This window comes from Anolis sagrei, chromosome 6, assembly GCF_037176765.1.
Source record: "Anolis sagrei isolate rAnoSag1 chromosome 6, rAnoSag1.mat, whole genome shotgun sequence".
Classification (NCBI taxonomy): domain Eukaryota; kingdom Metazoa; phylum Chordata; class Lepidosauria; order Squamata; family Dactyloidae; genus Anolis; species Anolis sagrei.
The window spans coordinates 105,453,271-105,477,290 of NC_090026.1; the positions used below are offsets into that span (position 1 = coordinate 105,453,271).

A 24,020-nucleotide genomic window follows, 5' to 3' on the forward strand; every position below is an offset into this window, starting at 1 on the left:
ATTCTAGGAGGAAGGTGATGTGGACAGTTTTAATGTGCTCATTTTATTTATTTATTTGTCTCTTTATATTATCACTTCTTCCCATTCCACTTTTAGCTCTGAACTGTGTATAGTTTTTCCTTTGTCTACTTCTTTTCTATCCAAACTAAAGTTTCACTTCCGTCACATAACTTGGGTTATTTGCAACCATTCTCCATGAACACATTCAGTAAGCATAAATATTCCATTATATCACAACAATTCAACCAGAAGCTAACATTTGGGCAAGCAGTAACCAATGCATTGTTGGTTTTTGTTCCTTTTTATAGACCTGTACCCCACTTTTTTAAAACACACAGATACAGGATATTTCCTTAAAATACAACTTTAAGTCTATATGCAGTAAATATTCATACATTAATACCAGGTTATCAAGAATACACTGATGGATATGTATTGTTTGTGTTTTACAGGATTCGGATGCTGATTGATGAAGGCTATGAAGACAAACTTTTAATTGCACATGACATACACACAAAGAATAGACTAAAGAAATACGGGGGTCATGGCTATTCCCATATACTTGAAAACATTGTTCCCAAAATGCTTGTTAGAGGCATATCCCAAAACCAAATCAATCAGATTTTGGTAGCCAATCCCAAGCAATGGCTGACTTTTAAGTAGGAAAATGTAGATATTACTGTGATCAGGGAGCTGAGAGGGCTTGAAATATTTGGAAGACTCCTACAACTTTGGTAATTAATTAATCCTTACAAAAGGCTACAGTATCTTATCCTGTTCCAGAGTGGTCCACTCTTAAAGAATTATTGTACCTACTGATATCTTTGTTGGACAAGTAGGATAGATCCAGTACCCTTGAGAATGGCATCATAGTGTGCAATGACCATGAATTGTGTAGAAATTATGATTTTACTGTCCCAGTTAAGGGTGAGGTGGGGTATTGGGCTGGGGCTAAAGTATCATGTTTGGAACTCTGATTCTGGCTAGAATTCATTAAGGTTCATATGTTGTGGATAAGGTGTCTACACATGTACAGGAACATTTGTTTTTGGTGGAACCCTTAGAATGCGTAAGCTATTTTTCTGGAATTCCTATGAATTAGAAAAGGGAAACCCTGGTGCATGTTCATCAGCATGTCCTTTCTCTCCATGGGGCTGCCGAGTTAACACAGTTGGCTTCTAGGGTTGTGACAACACTCTGCTGAAGTGGCTCTTCTCAAATAGTGATCTGAATGCTACAGACACATAAAAATATTAGCCTTTTGAAGTTGCTACTTGAAAAAGCTTGTAGCTCAGTGCCATGCATGTTTACCCAGATATTCACAATCTATTTTCATATAAATACACATAGTATTGCAACTTGGGATTTCTACCTGATATTGGAGCTGTATTGATATTTACTCAGAAAATAGGTCCATTCCATGGGGTTTATCCCAAGTAGGTGTGCCTAGAATTTTAGTCTGAAATTGTCTCTCAGACAGGTTAATTTAAAAAAAAAATAATAATAATGATCCAACTGTACTTTAATGTTTAGGTATACATATGTCTAAATAGCATCCACATAAAATGAAGTAAAAATGCCAGAGCTTGAAATGTTTTCAGTGAAGTTTTTCAATCAAGCATATTTGGAAATACCGGTGTAAGGAATAGAATAGAAAATGTCCACATCAGTAAAATGAATGCAGTTGAGAAAACTTAAGTCTCAAAAAGAAAAAGAAGGGGGGGAAAGGTTGCTACTGAACCTCCGGTTCCCTGTTTATTCATGCACTACTGTATTGGGTTTAGGGGAAAGGTAGGTAGATTCCTTCCCTTGTAGGTCCCCCACGACCTTCTAGCAAGGAAACTAGTCCAATGTGGGCTAGTGGATCTGTAATTGGCTAAATGGACGAACCCAGAAGGTGCTCACCAATGTTTCCTCTTCATCCTGGAAAGAAGTGATGAGTGGAGTGCCACAGGTTTCCGTCCTGGGCCCAGTCCTATTCAACATCTTTATTAATGACTTAGATGAAGGGTTAGAAGGCAGGATCATCAACTTTGCAAACGACACCAAAATGGAAGGGATAGCCAATACTCCAGAGGACAGGAGCAGGATTCAAAACGATCTTGACAGATTAGAGAGATGGGCCAAAACTAACAAAATGAAGTTCAACAGTGACAAATGCAAAATACTCCACTTTGGCAAGAAAAACGAAATGCAAAGATACAAAATGGGGGACGCCTGGCTTGAGAGCAGTACGTGTGAAAAAGATCTTGGAGTCCTCGTGGACAACAAGTTAAGCATGAGCCAACAGTGTGATGCAGGAGCTAAAAAGGCCAATGGGATTTTGGGCTGAATCAAAAGGAGTATAGTGTCTAGATCAAGGGAAGTCATGGTGCCTCTCTATTCTGCTTTGGTTAGACCTCACCTGAATACTAAGTCCAGTTCTGGGCACCAATGTTTAGAAGAGATATTGACAAGCTGAAAGGTGTCCAGATGAGGGCAACTAAAAAGATCAAACATCTGGAGACCATGCCCTATGAGGAAAATCTTAAAGAGTTGAATGTATTTAGCCTGCAGAAGAGAGGAGACCTGATAGTCACCTACAAATATGTGAAAGGATGTCATAAGGAAAAGCAATGGGTTCAAATTACAGGAAAGGAGATCCCACCTGAATAATAGGAAGAACTTTCTAACTGTAAGACCTGTTCAGCAGTGGAACTCTCTGCCTCAGAGTTTGGTGCTAGGTAATTATTTAGAGGTTTTAAACAGTGGCTGGATCGCCAACTATCAGGGGTACTTTGATTGTGCTTTTCCTGCATGGCAGAGGGTTGGACTAGATGTGCCATATGGTCTCTTCCAACTCTCTTCTCTGATTCTATGATCTGCTTTGGGTACATAAAGCAAACCCTGCTATGACTTTGGCTGTTACAAAGAATGAATTTCACTTCCATGGTAGGGAGATATGTAATACATGGCCCTGGAGTGGGGAGGTCCACTCTAACAGTCCTCCAGCACCCATCATCCCATATTCTTGACCAAAAACACACTGACAGGACTCCTTTCAGGGGGTATCACATGCTGTTTTACCATAAGTGAGTGTATACAAAATATCCTCTCCATCAAATCCAGTAGATAGTTTTGTTTGACATGGAACCTTCAAGCCATGTATAAGCCGAGGGCAGGTTTGGGCACCAAAATTAAGGATTTTGATATGACCTATGGATAAGTAGTGTCATCCCACAGAGGTGAAAGTGTCAGAGCCATTTTAAGAAACCAGGTGCCTCTGACCGCCTCAATTTTCCTGCCCAGGCATCCAAAAAGTCCAGAGGAGGCATCATGGTTGGGATAGCAGAAGGGGCTTTTTTCATATTCTGTTGGAAAGGACTAAGGTGTTGCCTTTGCCATTCTATTCAGAGAGACAAAAGGTTATTTATTTGATAAGAGTTATGGTATAGTTGTTACATTGATCGGGTTTTTGGGGTCAATTTTTGACTAAAATTTCTAGACTTATAAATGGGTATATACAGTAATTTCATAATCGCCTTGTGGGGTGGCAGAGAGAGAAGTGGAGAAAGACATGAGTGCGAGAGAAGAGAGTAGTGGAAACTGAGGACACGTTGCCTGCTTTGGACTGTCCTCACGTAATTCACACACGCACACACAAAGGTGGCTTCTAGTCTTTGAAACCTTGAACCTTTGACAGTTAAAGAGTTTGACCACCATGAAGTTAAGTGTATGTTTCTCAAAAAGATCAGTTTAATGTATACTCATGTTGAATGGAAATAAGTCATTGCATCAGACTCATACATTGGTACCATTCTCAGAAGAATGTAGGTGGTATTCTCTAATAAAAAGCAATCTTTTCAGATATGTTGACTTGCAATGAGAGACAATTTTATGATACATAGATGGACTGATGGAGCCTCCTTTGTGAACCTGAACACCTTCAAAAGAAAGGGAGAAGATAATGATTCAACATATTCTGTTTAGAGAGAGGATTTTCTATCTTTTAATACATGACTGACACATATTTTGAAATGAAAAAGACTGGAAACATGCTAAACCTTATTTTCAGCTTTTTTTCCTCCTGGGCTATTCTGTTAAGCTGAAATTAGGTATGCAGTCTATTCAGCTTCTTTCCATATAAATAAATGTTCAGGCTGCAATCTCGTACACATTTACCTAGGAGTAAATCCCATTGATGGAGGATTTACTTCATAGTAGAAAGGTATGTTATTGTGCTACATATGAACTTTGTATTCATGGCAGTAGATCCCTTACCTGTTGATCTTAGATATACTATACTTCTAGGTAATTTCAATTTGATTTTACTTTGACTTGAATGTATTTAGGATGCAACTAGGAAGCATACAATATCAGAAAAAATACTTCACAGATGAATTTTATGGTACAATTTAAGACCTACAATCCATGTTATAAATTGTATGATATTTTTTAAATAATTGTCAGAACATGTTATTTGTAAAAGCATTATCAAGGGATTTTTAAATGAAGATATAACAGAAATATTTGCTGAGCCTTTTGATAAGAAAAATAGGCATAAAATAAACATTTGTTTTCCACATTTGAGAATGTCTCCTTTGCATATTTTTAACCTTTAATATAATACATATATTACATAATGTTATTCCACAATCTGGCAGTCTTTGAAGGCCTCCTTTAATGTTGAGACAAATTATGCGTTTAGCACCCTTACAATGCAATCCTTTACATTCACATACTAGAAGCAAGTCTTACTGAGTTCAGTGAGACTTACGGCCAGTAGAGTGAGTATAAGATTGCAGCCTAATAATTTAATTTTTGGTAATCCTCCATGCAGTGGCTGCAGATAAGAAAACTTTTAAATATATCAAATGTTAACATTTGTATTTTAAAAATACGAACTAAACTGGTATGAGATCTGTTATTTTATAGCCTTCATTGCACCCGGACATTTTAGTAAAACATGTTTATGTAATGGACATTTTAAACATCTAATGCCAGTAGTAAATGGTGTAATGAATAAGAACAGACAGATCTGAATATTCCAATATACAACTTTTGTGCTTTTGACATATTTTGCATGTTAGTATCTTCATTGTGGTGGTTCCTCAAGTTGACTTGGACTTTGTTTTCTTGGCAAGATTTGTTTGGGGCGGGGGGAGGGGAGGCTGCTCTGAGGCTGAGAGTGAGTGTGACTCCATTCCATGACTGGGCAGGGATTCCAACCCAGATCCTGCTAAGTCCTAATCAAACTCTCAAAACATTATATCATTGGGTGCTTTTCTTATCTGCCTTGCTTATTTTTCATGATTATTATAGAAAAATCAGTAAACAATTCTCCCTATAAACAAATCAGTCCTGAAAAAGAAATGGTGATTTGTTGGTCACAAGAAAAATTCTAAGTCCTTGTTAGTGTAATGCCAGCCTTTGTGCTTTTTTGGTAAACCTTATTACACAAATGGATTTTGGAACACAAACCATAAGCATCTAGTTGTGTATCTTGTATGTTGCTTGTATGACATTTTCTCTGATAATTCAGTGGAACAATTTCTTAAAATACCCCATCCTAAACCCAGGCTGGAAGAGCATGTTCTACAGTTTAGATCAGTGGTTTTCAACCTGTGGGTCTCCAGGTGTTTTGGCCTAGAACTCCCAGAAATCTCAGCCAGTTTACCAGCTGTTAGGATTTCTGGGAATTGAAGACCAAAACATCTGGGGACCCACAGGTTGAGAACCACTGGTTTAAATATTTATTCTAGCATGGCTAAGGCTGCAATCCTGTTATCTGGGAATGTGTCCTAATGAACAACTGAATAGGACTTGTTTCTGAATAAGTGCACATATGAATGCAAGTTCATTTGGTATGTACACCCAATGCATCTGTATGTACACGTTTATCTATTTGTCTATTTATTTACACTTGGGCTGACCAACCTTTGCCTCCTCAAGGTTACAGCTGCATTCAAGCATCTGGAGCAGTGGTTCTCAACCTGTGGATCCCCAGATGTTTTGGCCTTCAACTCCAAGAAATCATAACAGCTGGTAAAGTGGCTGGAATTTCTGGGAGTTGTAGGCCAAACACCTGGGGACCCAAAGGTTGAGAACCAATTATGGTTAAGTAGTGCATACCTCTATCTAGGTGTAACGGGAGCTACTTCCTGAAAGTGTAAAACTGAAGAGTCACTATGAATGCTGCAGATTTATGTGGATACAGATGCTTTGTGGAGATTTCCTGATCTTGTTATCTTGTGAGGTTATAAAGTCCAGCTAATCAGCTTAGTCAGTTTGATTCCACGTTCTGTAAATATTTTACATATCACCTCAAGGGAGAAGCTTTCAAGTATCTGCATCCCAACTAATGGAACATGCATGGTGCTGTATAGATACAGTCAAGTTCAAATGTAGACCAGTATCTTTGAATTCTATGGGACATAGTAAGTAAATTGCATTTGACAACATTTAGGTATGATGGAACAATATTCCTACATCACATCATCATACAATATACTTAAGAAACTGGCCAATAAATACGGGTTAATGCCTCCCAAAATAGTGTTCCTGAGTACTCATTTTTCTTTCCATATAGGCCAATGGTTCTTATTCACGGACCTGGGAATATTTACATAGTGAATGCAAAATATGTATATAATGCTTGAGAACTGTATGGTCACCCCAAAAGGGAAACTACAAGAAGTGTCTATTTGCATTTAATCAAAACTCTTGAGAGAAAATGCCGGATGCCACTAGCATTCATAACACCAAGATGTGTTGGGGAGCTTTTCAATTAATATTATTTTCCCAGAACTGAAATGTTTCATGCTTTTTCTCTTTCTTTGGCTTTTCTTTGTGACAAGCATACATATTCACAACATCGCATGTAGTTTTAGTGTGCCTGTGACTTCCTTTCTCATTCATGTTGCACATTTGCTTTGGTGGAGGCAATAGATCAGCATGCACAAATCATGTAAACAAATTAACTCTACCCCCCCCCCCCCCCCAGTTTAAAATGAATGGGACAGCCCTTATAGGGCCTGAAAAAACTCCGTACACTAGAGTTCTTATCTTGTAAAGAATTATTGGAGTAGAGCAGTAGCAGGTAACTGAGGTCTTTTGATATAGGGTGGGATACAGATGTTTTAATAAAACCAAAAACTAGACACAATTGTGCTGCAGACATATTAAACATCTGCATGTCACCTATATACAGAAAAAATAGCGCTAAGGCTTGAAAAGCAAGTTACTTTCTGTTCCTAGGGAGTGAAGGAATGCAAAGGCTAATCAAATAGCCTTTGTCAGGGAATAAACAGGACTTAGTTACATCTTTTTTTTATTATAAAACCATTCCTCACCATACACTATGAATTGGCTCCACACGCATCATAGTTAGCAGGTAAGTCACAAGTACCAAAGCTGATGGATGGATAAAAGCAGCAAGATCATAGCACACCAAAAGTTATATATGCTGAAGAAATTATTCAGTGCTTTAAGGATTTCTCTCTCTTTATAAAAGTTGTTATTTAAATAGAACTTCACATGGACACTAACAACAGGGAGTATTTTGCTTTGGTGACTGGATCACACAGCTGCTTAACTTGCTCTATATTTTAAAACATACTCTGGGTTGCACTGATGTGAGGCAGATAGCATTTGGCCCCATTATTGAGGTGTCCACAGCCAGTATCCTCTGGGATTCTTGATTCATCGATTTTTGCCATGTGAATCCATCACTTAGAAGAACGTGATTTAGTTTTTGATTCTTATCAGTCAGCATAAATTATAAATCCAGAAAATGTGCTGTATTTGTTGTTGTTTCCACCATGTGCTTTTCCTCCATCTAATTTTATGTAGATTTCATCTCCTGGCTCCAAATGTAGAACAACACTGTTACTGGCATAATCATAATTTTGATCCGCATCCTGTGCTATGGCGCTAGCCCGCACCTAAAGAAAGCAAACATAAAAAAATGTGGTTTACAATATTAATAGTTCCTATAACTGTATAATGAAATTGCAGTGCTAGCAGTATGTTCTAATGTCTTTTAAAAGTACATTTTAGGGTTTGTTTTTTTAAAAAAACTACTGCTTGGATCATCAACGTATCTCAGAACAGTTGCCAACTCAGCTGCAGAAAAACATTTAAATTTAAGCCACCAGCTGTTAGCTCATTTGCAAGATTAACATAAACCTATTTCCCCTATATCCTTGCTCTTCTGTAAATCCACATTTTAGAAAAAAAATCCCAACTAATAACACGACACATTCATGCCTCTCACATTCCTATCCCGTTTTCTTTCATTATGATACATGTGGGTTGGAAAGGCTACTTCATTTTATGTTCATAAATTGACTGCATGTGGGAATCAAGTGGCCCTCCAGATGTTGTTGAACTGCAACTTTCAACAGCTCTAGCCTGCAAATTATGAGGAATCCCAAGCTGCAGCCCAATAACATCTGAGGGGGCACATGTTTCCCACTCCTGTGTTATTCCCAGAGTACCCCTGTCAGATGTAATGCTGCACAGGGATTCAAACTCGGTACTTTCTAGTCTATCACTAGAAACTCAACCAAATTACACTCTAGATTTGGTCCAAGACACCAAGAACCATGAAGTTAGTTTTATAAACCCAAGTGGACTTCGCATTTGGTCCCCTTTAACTGACAAACTGCTCTTGAAACTAGGGGAAAGACTGAATCAGAGCAGGAATGGACAGAAATGTTATTTAGAACCTGGCTATAATCTTTTTTTTTTTTTTGTCCATATTCAAATAGCGACAAGAAACTTCACACCTGATAGTTCCTAATAGTTTAGGATGAGAATCAGCTTGCTCTAAGTAAAAGAATATGGTGGTGCAGTGGGTTAAACCGCTGAGCTGCTGAACTTGCCGACCGAAAGGTTGGTGGTTTGAATCTGTGGAGCAGGGTGAGCTCCCGCTGTTAGCCCCAGCTTCTGCCAACCTAGCAGTTCAAAAGCATGTAAATGTGAATAGATCGATAGGTACTGCTACAGTGGGAGGGTAACAGTGCTCCATGCAGTCATACCAGCCACATGACCTTGAAGGCATCTACAGACAATGCCAGCTCTTCGGCTTAGAAATGGAAATGAGCACCAGCCCCCAGAGTCGGACATGACTAGACTGAATTTCAAGGGGAAACCTTTACCATTTTATAGTGTGAAAAACAGGTAAGTATATGATAAAATAGTCCCTTGATGCCCTTCACTTTTAATCAACAAACTTTACAACCTAACGCACATCAAATGGAATTTAAATAAATGTATGAAGCAGAATAGCACCATGTCATCAAGGCCTAAAATAACTACAGCATACTGAATGATTCATTAAATTAAAATTGAAAATAAATAGAAATTACAAATATTAATCTATGATTATTACATTAAAATCCTGAATTCTTTGTCATACACTATGCTTTGGAAGTCATACAGTTTAAGATTTTATTTAAAGTTTGCTACATTGAATTTAGGGAGCCCCCAGTGATGCTGAGCTTATTGACCGAAAGGTCACAGGTTCGAAACTGGGGAGCGGCATGAGCTTCCGCTGTCAGCCCCAGTTTTTGCCAACCTAGCAGTTCAAAAACATGCAAATGTGAGTAGATCAATAGGTACCGCTCCGGCAGGAAGGTAACAGCACTCCATGCAGTCATGCCAGCCACATGACCTTGGAGGTGTCTACGGACAATGCCGGCTCTTCGGGTTAGAAATGGAGATGAGCACCGCACCCCAGAGTAGGACATGACTGGATTTAATGTCAGGGGGAAACCTTTACCTACATACATACATACATTGAATTTAATATAATTAGCAAACTAATCCTTTGGAGCCAATTACAAACTTGATTTCTAGCATGTACTCAAACTAGAATTGCATATCATTTTGTTTAATAAAATACAACGCTATAGATATTTTATATGTAGTTTGGTCCCGGTGGTAAAATACTTAAGCTTTTTATTGTATTTAAGTTATATTATTACAATCTGCTTTGTTGCCTGTTCTTATTCTAGCACAGTTATACATAGCTGTCAGTGATTTGGTGGTTTTGCAAACCTGAACCAAGAAATAATTCATGATCTAGCATACAACTGCAGGATTTTTTAAATCTTTCTGGAATAGAGAAAGTACAATAAGTCAAAAATGCCTCTCAAAAGTATAAATGATAGGTTTTCAAATTAAATTTTCATGTGATACGATCCCACGTTAATACAGAAATGTTAACAATGGATAACACTTTTTACCATGCTAGATCTTATAGGGTATTATGGAGCTTAGAAATCACAGAAGCAGGAGAAACCTCCTTCTGCATCATATAGCAAGGTTCAAAAAGGCTTAAAAGATTTGCAATTGCTTAACAAATGTTCTAATTTAAGCTGATGTACATATAATATTATTATTATAATAATATAAGCAGGCTTGCTTTGAATTCATTGCTTCAGAAAATATTGCCCTGTTTATTGAAATAATCCATCTTGACCACTCCTTAAGCAATAACTATCAAACAGTACATTTCCTAAGGATTAATGAGCATCTGGGAGGAGTTGATTGCCTCAGACCATTAACAGCAGAAATATTCATCCCTAGGAACTACCTTGTTCTGAGATCATTACTGATGCTTCAAATAGTAAAGAAAAAGAAAGGTTTATTTGAAGGATTATTATAGCATGAGCTGAAGGGAATTGACACTAGCATTTTATTAAATTTGGCTGTTTAAATTATTACCCAAATCCCATTCAAGATATATTTAAATAGCATATACTGAATTTATATAACATTTTATGCCACTGCGCCTATGAATTGCCCTGCCCCCACCACATTTTCAACCGTAAAGTACCATGAACTCTATTGTGTTACTGCCTTTAGCATTAAATGTACTTCATATATCATTATATAAAGACAGTGGACACACTCCACAGTAATGGACATTGTCTACACTAAAAGAATTGATAGAGTTATTGATTGGGCTCCTAAAAATACTTTGCTGATTGCAGTCATTTTGTGTACAGCTATAACAATGCCTTGCATCTGCATTAACCTCAATCCTTTACTCAGTATGTTACCTTTATGGTTGCTCTCTGACTCTTTTGTTGTTGGTAACCAATGTAATTTCTTTTCAAAAGCTATAAGGACAGTCTCAGAAGGTTCCTAAGCGCATTGCTGTTCATGTTAAAGGTGTCCCAAAATTAAAACAATTAACACGGTGTACATTACATAAGTTTCATGATTGTTCATTTCATTGGGCTATAGTGGTATAAAGGGTACATTAAAACTGTGAAGAAACCAATTATGTTACGCTCTCTGCACTTCTGGGTTTAAAATAACCATTAAGGAAGGCAATGTGTTACATGGGAATCTTTGAAATATTCAATATCTGTTGCTCTTGAATGAATCCCCCCACGCAAGTCATATACAGTTCCAGCACTAATGATGCTTTCCTTCAGTACAGTGCTGAATCTGTAACATTCTTCCCTCCATCACAAGTGTAATTTATCCACAACCCCCCCCCAAAAAAACCCCCTGAGAATTCATTATCTGTCAGCATTATAAGATCATATCTTGCCCTCCCTTCCCTATCAAGCTATTCACTAATTATATTTAAAAAATAGCTTAAGAAACTGCATGAATACAAACTGAGTTCGGTACTGCTTGATCAATATTTGTCTGTTTTGTTTTTATAGTGTCTATATTAAACAATTTATAAATGTCTGGGATTTTGTGCTTAGTTTTTCTTCAGGCTTATTTTAATATTTATGATAATAAAATATGCCATGCACTCTGCTATATTCTATTTTTATTTCCATCAAGCATAAAAAGAAATGATGAATTGTAGTAACTCTTTTTTTAAAAAAATAGGGGAGGGGGGAGACATACGTGTGAGACATGAAAATCGACTGCCCTGTATTTAATATTTAGCTATGTGATCTCAGATTTAAAGGCAGCATTTATGGTAGAGGCATTTGCTAATTTGATTAATTACTACTGATGTCCTCATAATTTCATTTTTACAGCACTTGTGAGAAAACCATAAACAAAAGGTTAAGTGGCATATCAGATTAATTTACCAGCCCCTGATGCTCCCATCTGTGATCCTGCTTTCAACACAAAGCTGAAGTGACTGAAAGGGCTCTCATCTGGTTACGGTACACTGGTATTTCCCAGTACCACTGCTCAGCAATTTCAGCTTCATTATTCTGCCTTTCGGGGGGGGGGGGGGGGGAAATCCCTTCAATCTTATATGCCTTATACAGACACAAAGTCCCAGTTTTTTCCCACTAGCTTTTGTGAAATCTGAGCAGAGTGCAACAAAACTATGCATATTGCTGGTGCGACCTAGAATTACAGGAAGCAAATATTAAAGGTCTCTAATATTCTGGGGAGTTTCTGTAAACTTGAAAGCAGTGATCATCGAGCTTTCAGGGGGGAAAATAAACACCATTTATGTTTTCTATAGAACACCTGGTACACTATTAGCAGGTATTTTTCTCCCTAAGAAATGCACAGTTCTGATAAAAAGGCTGGTAACCCCAGCATACATATTTGAGTTCTAGTCTTGCAACAAATAGGCTGATCATATTACCTCTCAATCCCACTTTCGTGGCATTAAATACACCTGATTGAGTCTGTTATACTATATTGTTATTCACGAAACATTTGCTGTGATTTTGAAGCATCAGTGCTTACCTAAACACAAATTCTATTTTTTCTTAGTCCACCAAATTATCAAATTTGCTTACACTGACAAACGTGATTATAATGAATGCTAACCATTATATAGATGCACGAAACTCTCTGTAATAATACACACACACTGCAATACTGTGTTGACTAATTAGAATTGATTGTTCCTAGGTCTCACTAGGATCCCATGCTCTTTAATGTTAACCTTAGTGAAGCATGGGGAGAGTGGGTTTGCCTGGATTGGGAAGAACGCAATGACTAACAATGCTGGCAAGCAAAGACTGTTCAAGTAAAAGAGTAAAATAAGGGGTTAGGGTTGCTAGAGATGGAGAGAGAAGAGGTAATAGTATGCCAGCAGTATAAGCATGAGCCAATTACAGATTTATGCCAGAATACAGGCAACAAAATATATGTACGCTTATTAGATGTCAGACCACTAGTGTTCGATGGTACTTTTCTTTGGGTAAGTGTGCATAGATTATAGCCTCTAGCATACAATTCATATGGATGTTTGTCCAGCTGTGACGTCCTGTGATACACAACGGGATTTAAGAGATGTTATCAAACTTCACCATGAGTTGGTGGGATAACAGTTGTGTAATTATGCTCTCACCATGCAGTTTCTCATGCTTTCTTCTTGGAGGACACCCTAATATCCTCACTAAACATTTTTTATTTAAAAATCTCTTATTTTCCCCCTTTCATTCCAAATTGGACACAACAATGTGTGAAACAGAAAATTAAAGGGGACAGACTAACAACGATGTTGCTTACTTCCTATCCTTCCTCTGTTTCTTCCCATTCTCAAAGAGGCCTAAGTGATTCCTTCAGCTACCCTTTTAATATGGGTTGAGTATCACTTTTCCAACACATCAGGCATTTTTGGGGATTTCTGAGTTTATTTATTTATTTTGTACGGATAGCTACATCCTGAGATTTATTATCTTGGGGATGGGACCCAAGTGTGAGTATGAAATACATTTATATTTCATACACATCTTTTGAAGTCTACCATCATAGCTCTAACCTGATATTACAGGTTGAGCATCCCTCATGGCAGGCCTGGGCAACCTTCAGCCCTCCAGGTGTTTTGGACTTCAACTTCCGCAATCCCTAGCAACCTACCAGCTGTTAGGAATTGTGGGAGTTGAAGTGCAAAACACCTGGAGGGCTGACGTTTGCCCAGGCCTGCCATGAGGGATGCTCAACCTGTATTAGTAGAAAGCCATTGAACTTCTGAGGAGACAAGCTTAAAACCTAGAGCCTCCATCCTATACATTGCTTCTCCTCTCCTCAAAAGGAAGCTCCATTTAGTCCAGTCAGACTAAGGCCCCTTCCACACAACTGAATAAAACCCTACATTATCTGCTTTGAACTGGAAGTGTGGACTCAGATAACCCAGTTCAAAGCAGATATTGTGATATTCTGGGTTATATGGATGTATAGGGCCCTCCCAAACAGCCATATAACCCAGAATATCAAGGCAAGAAATCTCACATCATCTTCTTTGAAATGGAATATATGACAGTGTGGACTCAGATGACCCACTTCAAAGCAGATATTGTGGGATTTTCTGCCTTAATATTCTGGGTTATATGGCTGTGTGGAAGGGCCCTGAGTCCACACTGCCATATGTTCCAGTTTCAAAGCAGATGTGGAATTTTTTCCAGCTGTGTGGAATGGGCCTCAGATAACCCAGTTCAAAGCAGATATTGTGGATTTTCTACCTTGATATTTGCGGGCCCTTCCATAACCCACAATATCAAGGCAGAAAATCCCACAATATCTGCTTTGAACTGGGTTATCTGAGTCCGCACTACCATATATTCCAGTTCAAAGAGGATAATATGGGATTTTATTCAACTGTGTAGAAAGGACCTGGGTTATATGGCTGTGTGGAAGAGCCTGTTGACCGCACTGCCATATATCCCAGTTCAAGGCAGAAAATGTGAGATTTTATTCAGCTATGTGGAAGGGGCCTTAGGTCCTTTTCACACGGCCCTATATCCCAGAATATTAAGGCAGGAAATCCCACAATATCTGCTTTGAACTGGGTAATCTGAATCCACACTGAGTCCACACTCAGATATTGTGGGATTTTGTGCCTTGATATTCTGAGATATAGGGCTGTGTGGAAGGGCCCTCAGATAACCCAGTTCAACGCAGATATTGTGGGATTTTGTGCCTTGATATTCTGGGATATAGGGCTGTGTGGAAGGGCCCTCAGATAACCCAGTTCAACGCAGATATTGTGGGATTTTGTTCCTTGGTATTCTGGGATATAGGGCTGTGTGGAAGGGCCCTCAGATAACCCAGTCCAACGCAGATATTGTGGGATTTTGTGCCTTGATATTCTGGGATATAGGGCTGTGTGGAAGGGCCCTCGGATAACCCAGTTCAAAGCAGATACTGTGGGATTTTCTGCCTTGATATTCTGGGATAAAAGGCTGTGTGGAAGGGCCCTCAGATAAATCAGTTCAAAGCAGATACTGTGGGATTTTGTGCCTTGATATTCTGGGATATAGGGCTGTGTGGAAGGGCCCTCAGATAATCCAGTTCAACGCAGATATTGTGGGATTTTGTGCCTTGATATTCCGGGATATAGGGCTGTGTGGAAGGGCCCTCAGATAACCCAGTTCAAAGCAGATATTGTGGGATTTTGTGCCTTGATATTCTGGGATATAGGGCTGTGTGGAAGGGCCCTCAGATAACCCAGTTCAAAGCAGATATTGTGGGATTTTGTGCCTTGATATTCTGGGATATAGGGCTGTGTGGAAGGGACCTCAGATAACCCAGTTCAAAGCAGATATTGTGGGATTTTGTGCCTTGATATTCTGGGATATAGGGCTGTGTGGAAGGGCCCTCAGATAACCCAGTTCAAAGCAGATATTGTGGGATTTTGTGCCTTGATATTCTGGGATATAGGGCTGTGTGGAAGGGCCCTCGGATAACCCAGTTCAACGCAGATATTGTGGGATTTTGTGCCTTGATATTCTGAGATATAGGGCTGTGTGGAAGGGCCCTCAGATAACCCAGTTCAACGCAGATATTGTGGGATTTTGTGCCTTGATATTCTGGGATATAGGGCTGTGTGGAAGGGCCCTCAGATAACCCAGTTCAATGCAGATATTGTGGGATTTTGTGCCTTGATATTCTGGGATATAGGGCTGTGTGGAAGGGCCCTCAGATAACCCAGTTCAACGCAGATATTGTGGGATTTTGTTCCTTGGTATTCTGGGATATAGGGCTGTGTGGAAGGGCCCTCAGATAACCCAGTCCAACGCAGATATTGTGGGATTTTGTGCCTTGATATTCTGGGATATAGGGCTGTGTGGAAGGGCCCTCGGATAACCCAGTTCAAAGCAGATACTGTGGGATTTTCTGCCTTGATATTCTGGGATAAAAGGCTGTGTGGAAGGGCCCTCAGATAAATCAGTTCAAAGCAGATACTGTGGGATTTTGTGCCTTGATATTCTGGGATATAGGGCTGTTTGGAAGGGCCCTCAGATAACCCAGTTCAAAGCAGATATTGTGGGATTTTGTGCCTTGATATTCTGGGATATAGGGCTGTTTGGAAGGGCCCTCAGATAACCCAGTTCAAAGCAGATATTGTGGGATTTTCTGCGTGGTGATATAGGGCTGTGTGGAAGGGGCCTTGGTCCTCCCACACAAGTATAAAGATGGTCGTTTAAGAGCCCCTCAGCGCTTTAAATATTAGCTTTGTTCCAGCATTAAGTGTAAGACTGAAGCTTTCACATTCGACTTTCCAGTCAGGCGGGAGTTGTTTCTCTTGCCTCGCCACCCACGGAGCCCCCCCGCCATTTCCTCGCCCTATATTAGGGATTCTCTCCTCCTAATGCAACTCTCCATTAAAACGCCCGCGCTTTTTGTTGCCTTTCCTTCTTGAGGGATGGAGAGGAGGAAGCCATTTCGAGAAAGTGGAGCAGAAATGTATAAACTTGACGCCTTTAACTTAAAACAAATCCTGCCAGTGAATAAGCAACACAATGGCGGCTGCGAGTTTAAAGTCTCCTCAGCGAAGTTGCCTCAGGGCCCTTCCACACAGCCCTACATCCCAAGATATCAAGGTGGAAAATCCCACAATATCTGCTTTGAACTGGGTTATCTGGGTCCACACTCAGATAATGTGGGATTTCCTGCCTTGATATTCTGGGATATAGGGCTGTGTGGAAGGGCCCTGAGGGAAAATGCTTAGATGTGTGCTGTGTTTCTGACTGAAATGATGTGGCAGGGGAAGAGAAGGAAACATTTTTACCCTAATATTGTAGCCATTTGTTAAAATGTATCTTGGGGCACTGCATTCTAAAAATGCAATAAATCACACAGATAGTTCTTTCACAAATGCCATTACTATTTTCAATACTTTCAGTCACATCTTAATACTTTCAATACTTATTAAATTAGTCATATTTTACAACCATAGAATCATCAAAGCATAATTGTGTAGAGAGAAAAATGTGGTGATTTAAAACTGAAGTCATTATAGGAGTAAAAATCCCAAATTTCTATAAAATGGCTTTTTTTTTTAAAGTTTCTATGACTTTTCCCTTTCGCAGGCCTGTGTTATTTGACAGGGACATAGCAGGTGTTGTGGGCTGTTTTTAGAGGAAGGAAATGGGAAAACTACAGATTTCCTTCCCTAGGAAAAGTCTACGAAATTCATAGGGTCTCCATATGTCCACATGAGACCTCAGTTCCTATCAGAAATCACATTATAATGGGATAGTTTCAACTTACCAGCCATCCCTTGCTTACTAGCTTACTAGCCATCCCCTGCCATGCGTTGCTGTGGCCCAATCTGTGTATATGTGTTTTCTGTGTGTTTTTATATCTATGTGTGTATATATTTGCGCATATATGTATGTTTGCATATGTGTATGTGTATGGGTGTGTGTGGTTTTGTGCATGCATTGTTATGATTTTTTTTATTTGTAAGTCTCTTCTGCTGTGTTTTCTGGTGTTTTGTAATGAGTGATGGTCACTCATTGGCCTGTTAGGTGTATTGTGTCCAAATTTGGGGTCAATTCATCCAGTGGTTTTTGAGTTATATTAATCCCACAAATGAACATTACATTTTATTTATATAGATTTTTTTTCTGTTTATTCCCCCTTTTAGCCTCCTTCCAAGGAAATCAGGGTAGCAATTTATGTGCTTGTATTGGACTTCATATCCTTATACCACATTTGTGTATCAAGATCTGCCCTTGCATTCATCTTCTGCAGAAGGCTTCAATCTCCAACAAATCTGTGCCATAAAATTCATTTGCTTTTTGTGATTTCAGTAATTATGTCTTGGACTTCAACTTCCAGATATTCTAGCCAAGACTGGCCAAATCATGTTGAAGAACAAGATTTTTTTGGAAACTCAATTAAACACTGAGGGATTCTATCAGAATTAAAGGCCTTTCTCAATTAAGTAAGGCTTGAGGCCATATGCTTTTTGACTACTAACAACACAGCCTTATACACTTCTGTTCCGATATTTAGTGGCCCGTATTCTCACAAGAGACAATACACAGGTCTCACTTCCACTGGAAAAATTATAAGAGTTTCACACTTGTTTGCTTTAAGTGCCTTTGTTGTTTCCTGGGATTTGTAGTTTGGTGAGACAACTTGATTTCTCTGGCAGAAGAAGCTAAATGCCCTACAAACCTACAATCCCAGAATTTCATAGGAGACAACCATGGCACTTAAAGTAGTAGTAATGCTGTAACTGAAAGGGGCTTAAATACACAGAGGGCCCTTCCACACAGACCTATATCCCAGAATATCAAGGCAGAAAATCCCACAATATCTGCTTTGAACTCGGTTATCTGAATCCACACTGCCATATATTCCAGTTCAAAGCACAAAATGTGGGATTTTATTCAATTGTGCAGAAAGGGACTTAGGCCCCTTCCACACAGTTGAATAAAATCCCACATTTTTTATTTTGAACTGGAATATATGGCAGTGTGGACTCAGATATCAAAGTAGATAATTGTGGGATTTTCTGCCTTGGTATTCTGGGTGATATGGCTGTGTGGAAGGGCCCTAAAAGCACAATATCTCATCTTTGGCTGGATCTATACCACCATATAATCCAGTATCTGATCCTAGATTATCTACTTTGAACTGGAATATGTGAGTCTACACTGCCATGTAATCCAGTTCAAATCAGATAATCTGGATTTTATATAGCAGTGTACATGGGGGTTTTGAGGTTATGTAGAGTCAGCCCTGATTAGTAATTGAAGGGGAGATTGCCAGTGAATACCAGGGGACTGCAGGCTGTATTCCAGAAGAAGCAATTTGCAAACTCTCTGGGGCCCCTTCAACACTACCATATAAAATGCAGATTATCTGCTTTGAACTGGATTATATGGCAATGTACACTCATATAATCCAGTCCAAAGAAGATAATATGGATCATATGGCTGCGTTGATGGGGCCTGAGTATTCTTTACTCAAGAAAACCCTATGACATCCATAGGGGTCGCCATAAATCCAGAGGCGACTTGAAGACACAATGCACACAGTTGTATACCATGAGAAACAATAGGGTTGTAGCTTTGCCTTCATAGAATCATAAAGTTGGAAGAGACCCCAAGGGCCATCCAGCCCAACCCCATTCTGCCATATAGAAAGACACAATCAAAGCCTTCTCAATAGATGGCATTATAAATCTTTAGAGAAAGAGACTGCACTATGCTTGGAGTCAGCGTATCCCAATTAAGTCGCTTCCTTTCCGGGGTGTGCATGTATAACCTCCTTAGAAATATTTATTATTTATTTATTTCCTATATTTGTACCCCGCCCTTCTCACCCCTGAGGGGGGGCTCAGGGCGGCCTAAGGGGAATAGTAATTAGATTACTATTACTATTATTCTTGTCTAGCTTTGTGCTGACTGGGGGGTGATGGGAACTGTAACCCAACATCCCATCCCTGCTCTATAGGGAACCTGGGCGCTCTTTCCTCAATTGCGGCCATTTCCCTTTCTCCCACTACTCAATAAGGAGTTCCCACGACCTTGGAAAAAAAGTTTTCCCCGCCAGAAAACAAACGCAGCCCACGTTGAGCAGGAAATCATCGGATTGGTGGCACTTGCCCACGCTGTTTGCAGAAAAAAGTCCTCTATCACTCGGAAGTTCAACCTATTAAAGCCATCGGAAAAATAACTACATTAACTGGAACTACGACTTAGAGGGAAAACCGGGGGTGCATCTACACTTCAGAACGAATGCAGTTTGACAACACTTTAACATGGCTCAATGTTCTGGGATCCTAAGTCTTGTAGTATTACAAGGTCTTCAATACTGCCAAAGAGTGTTGGTGTCTCACAAAACTACAACTGCCAGGATTCCACAGTCCTGAGCCATGGCAGTTAAAGTGGTTTCAAACCGCATTGATTCTACAGTGTAGATGCACCCACGTCTCTCCTTACAACTTAAGCAAATTAGCGTCGTAAATAAGCAGCCAGCCTCGCTCAGCGCTCTATATATATTCCATGAAACTCCCACGGAGACGGAGAAGTTTTTTAGTTATTATATTACCGCCTACCATTGTTAATTAGCTTTTCCTTTGGGCTTCCCCAGCTCTTTTCACTGCCTATTCCAACCTGAAATTCCTTCCCTGTTGTAATATATAACAAGTCCCTCTATTTTCCTTCTGAGTTGCTAATAAGTCTGAACTCTGGGAACTGCGAAAAAGTGGAGAAAATAGAACATGCCCCCCGGTCTTTGGTTCCAAAGGGTTGTTAAAGCTTTCCACTCCTGTCTGGAGTCCCAAGGGCTCTTAGCGTTGGAAATCAAGAACAGACTGTGGGTGCATCTACACTGTAGAAGGAGTGCCGTTTGACACCACTTTAACTCAATGCCATCCTGGGAGTTGTAGTTTGATGAGCCACCAGCACTCTTTGAACGATAAGGCTACACCTTAGTTACAACTTCCATGACTCTATAGAGGGCATGGGCAAACTTGGGCCCTCCGGGTGTTTTGGACTTCAACTCCCACAATTCCTAACATCCTCAGGACCTTTCCTTTTCCTCCTCAGCCGCTAAAGAATTGTGGAAGTCCAAAATACCCGGAGGGCCAAAATTTGCCCATGGCTGCTCTATAGCATTGAGCCACGGCACATCCTTGATCGCTTGCTACTGGAGGAAACTAAACAGGTGCTGCTTCCTCTCTTCACCTGTTGAATTTCTGAATGAGCAAATTGCACGGGAGTTTTATCAGTCACAACAGCCAAAAATGCCAGCCCTGACCCGAGAGCCGCTGTATTCTCTCCTTGGTGTCGGGAAGAGGTGCTCTGATGGAGTTATAAAGTTGCAAGCGACCCCACAGGGCCACCTAGTCCAACCCCATTGTACTAGGAATAAACAGCCAAAGCATCCTTGACAGATGGCCATTCAGCGCTGCTCTGTTTAAAAACCTACATCACAAATGCGTATTCCTCTATCAAACAATTCTTACCCCCGGGAAGTTCTTCCTGGTTTTATTTCTTTTCTTTTTTTCTTAGTTGCCTTTCCTCTCTTTTGCCAGCAACCAAAAGAGAGTGTTGCATGGCGGTGAAGTGCGGCTATTCAAATTCAGCAGCAAGTCAATCCAAGTATTGGTTGGAATTCAGCATAGAATCAGAGTTGGAAGGGATCCCAAAGGCCATCCAGTCCTACTCAAGAAGGAATACACGACCTAAGCCCTCCCGATAGCCCAGGTATGGGCAAACTTCGGCCCTCCAGGTGTTTTGGACTTCAACTTTTGGAGTTGAAGTCCAAAACACCTGGAGGGCCGAAGTTTGCCCATGCCTGCAATGGGCCTTCTCTGTTCAAAAACCTCCAGGGGAAAAGGCTCCATCATACAGAGCATTCAGTTATCAAATGGCTCAAAAAGTTCCTCCTGATCTTATTTGTATGTGAACCTTCCTCTCTTTTAGCAATATCTAAGTAACCACAATAGCGTTCGGTGAAGAAGTACGACTCTCAAATTCAAAGGTTTCAGCTGACGTCATTGGCTGGGATTCAGAGTTGGAAGGGACCTCAAAGGCCATCCAGTCCCACTCAGACAGGAATACACAATGAAAGCCCTTCCGGTACTTCCCAACCTGTAGGTCCCCAGGTGTTTTGGCCTACAACTCCCAGTAACGCCAGCCAGTTTACCAGCTGTTAAGATTTCTGGGTGCTGAAGACCAAAACATCTAGGGACCCACAGGTTGAGAACCACTGAGATAGAGAACTATGCATCCTCAAACTGCAGCCCTCCAGCTGTGTGAGCCTCCAACTCCCAGAAGCCCTAACGAGCTTGTTCAATTGTCAGGAATTCTGGGAGTTGAAGGCCCAAACAGCTGTAGGGCCACAGTTTGAGGATGCCTGGTTTAGGACATATAAAAATTGGCTGGAATTCAGCACGGAATTGAAGGGATCCCAACCACCCATTTCCCAGGCAGGAATGCTCAAAAACCCTCCCATGGAACCGTTGTTTAACCCAGTGATGCCCAAACTCTGGGCCTCCAGGTGTTTTGGACTTCAATAGGGTCAGAGCAGAAGATCCAGTGGCGCCCCCGCCTGCCACCCCCCCCCCCTCCTTCCCTGGTCCCTTTCCTTTCCCACCTGGTTGTTTTTGCAGAGGTCTGCCCACATGCTGGTCCCGTCGCCGCCGCGCATGAGCACGTGGTAGGTGAAGAAGTAGATGCCCGGGATGGAGCAGGTGAACTTGCCCGTGGTGGGGTCGTAGTGGTTGCCCAGGTTGGTGACCACGTCGTCGAACTTGAGCACCTCGTAGCCCTCGTGCTGCCGCTTGAGCCCCGCGTAGAAGGCGATCTTGGGCACGGTGCTGTAGGTGGCGGCGCTGATGGCCCCCGCCGCGTTCAGCCCCGGGGCCCCCGGGGGGCCTGGCAAGCCTTGCCGCCCGGGCTCGCCCTTGTCACCCGGCGGGCCCGCGGGACCAGGAGGGCCGGGCTCCCCCGGGGGCCCCCTGGGCCCGGCCTTGCCCGGCCGCCCGGCCTCGCCTTTGGGTCCCTGGATGAAGGTGGGCAGCGACTGCATGAGCCCGCGGTCCGGCGTGGCGGCGGTGCTGGGCGCCTTGGTGCCGCCGTAGGGGTCGCAGACCATGCGGCAGGTGCCCAGCATCTCGTAGTGGGCCGAGGTGCCGGCCGAGCTGACCAGCACCGGGATCAGGATGACCAGCAGCAGCACCATCACCACCCCGAGGGCGCCGGCCGCCATCAGCCGGCGCCTGCTGCCCACCAAGCGGCTCAGGGCAGGGCGATCCTCTTGCCTGCTTTTGGACAAAATCTTGATGGCTGGCGGGGGACCTCCTCGAGCCGAAATCGCCGCGGGGCAGCAGCCTCCCCGCGTCCCTGGGGCTTGGGGCGACCTCTTCTCGCCCTCGCAGGCGGACGATGCCCCCCGGCTTCGCCAGATCCTCGGCCGCCTCTCCTCCTTCTCCTTCTCCTCCTCCTTCTCCGTTGTCCGTCTAGCCGGCCACCTGTGGCTCCCTCGGTGGCTGGAGCTGCTCGCCCGGAGAGGAGCCGCTCGCACTTTTATGCTGCTGCTGGCGATCGACTTTTCCCTCCCGCCCGTGCCAGCTCGAATCAACTTCCCGGCTGCTGCTGCTTCTTCTTCTGGACGCGGCTTTCCCGCAGTTTCCCCCCTCCCTTCTTTCTCTTCTTCTTGCCTTTCCTTCTGGACGCCGCTTTCCCCCCTCCTTCCTCGACTCCCCTCTTCTTCTTCTTCTTCCTCTTCTTCTTCCTCTTCTTTTTTCCTCTTTCTTCCCCCACCCCTCACTCACTCACTCACTCTTTCTTCACCAACTCCGCCAGAGGGGGAAAGTCCTGCTCGTTTCACAGGTGGAACGAGAAGGAACGAAGAGAGGAAGGAAGGAAGGAGTGCTCTTCAACCAGAGCTGCCTGCCTCGCTTAAGCCGCGATTACCGCCCAGCCTGGAGCTTTTCTATCTCTCTCTCTCTCTCGATCTCTCTCTCTCTCTTCTCTGGCACACACACAGCCACTTGCCACAGCGAGGAGAGGCTGGCCAAGGCGCCGGCGGGCTCCTTTATAGGCACCCGAAAAGCGCAGGGGGAAAAGGGGAGCAGCCTTGGCATCGCATCCCAGCATCTGCTCCGCTCGTCCCACTCACCCGGAGTTTGGCATCTCGCTGACAAGTGTGGGGAAATGTTTTCCTCCCCTCTCGTTGCTTCTCCCCCCTCTTTCTCTCCCTCTCCTTTTCTATTTCTTTTTTTCCCCTCTCCCCCCTCTCATAAAGCGGCGAAATCGTGAACATTTCCCTGGCTGAGCCCTCAGTGATGACAAGCTTTTCTTTCTGAAGAAGATCAAGGGAGGGGGATAGAGAGAGAGAGA

At 41.8% G+C, this 24,020-nt stretch overlaps 2 protein-coding genes across 4 annotated transcripts in view; one reads left to right on the forward strand and one right to left on the reverse strand.

The window, feature by feature from the left end:
* PTER (phosphotriesterase related) overlaps positions 1 to 4,564 on the forward strand; it is a 36,465-nt gene extending 31,901 nt beyond the window's left edge. For all 3 annotated transcript variants that reach the window (XM_060782337.2, XM_060782336.2, XM_060782335.2), the window contains exon 5: positions 453 to 4,564. In XM_060782337.2, coding sequence (XP_060638320.2) covers positions 453 to 663 — 211 coding nt within the window. In that variant the 3' untranslated portion in view covers positions 664 to 4,564. The remainder of the gene's footprint in view (positions 1 to 452) is intronic.
* C1QL3 (complement C1q like 3) lies at positions 4,366 to 24,020 on the reverse strand. Its single transcript, XM_060782338.2, has 2 exons — positions 22,273 to 24,020; positions 4,366 to 7,922 (listed from the first exon to the last, which is right to left on the reverse strand). The coding sequence occupies exons 1-2, from the start codon at positions 22,885 to 22,887 to the stop codon at positions 7,743 to 7,745; spliced, it is 795 nt and encodes a 264-aa protein (XP_060638321.1). The 5' UTR covers positions 22,888 to 24,020; the 3' UTR covers positions 4,366 to 7,742.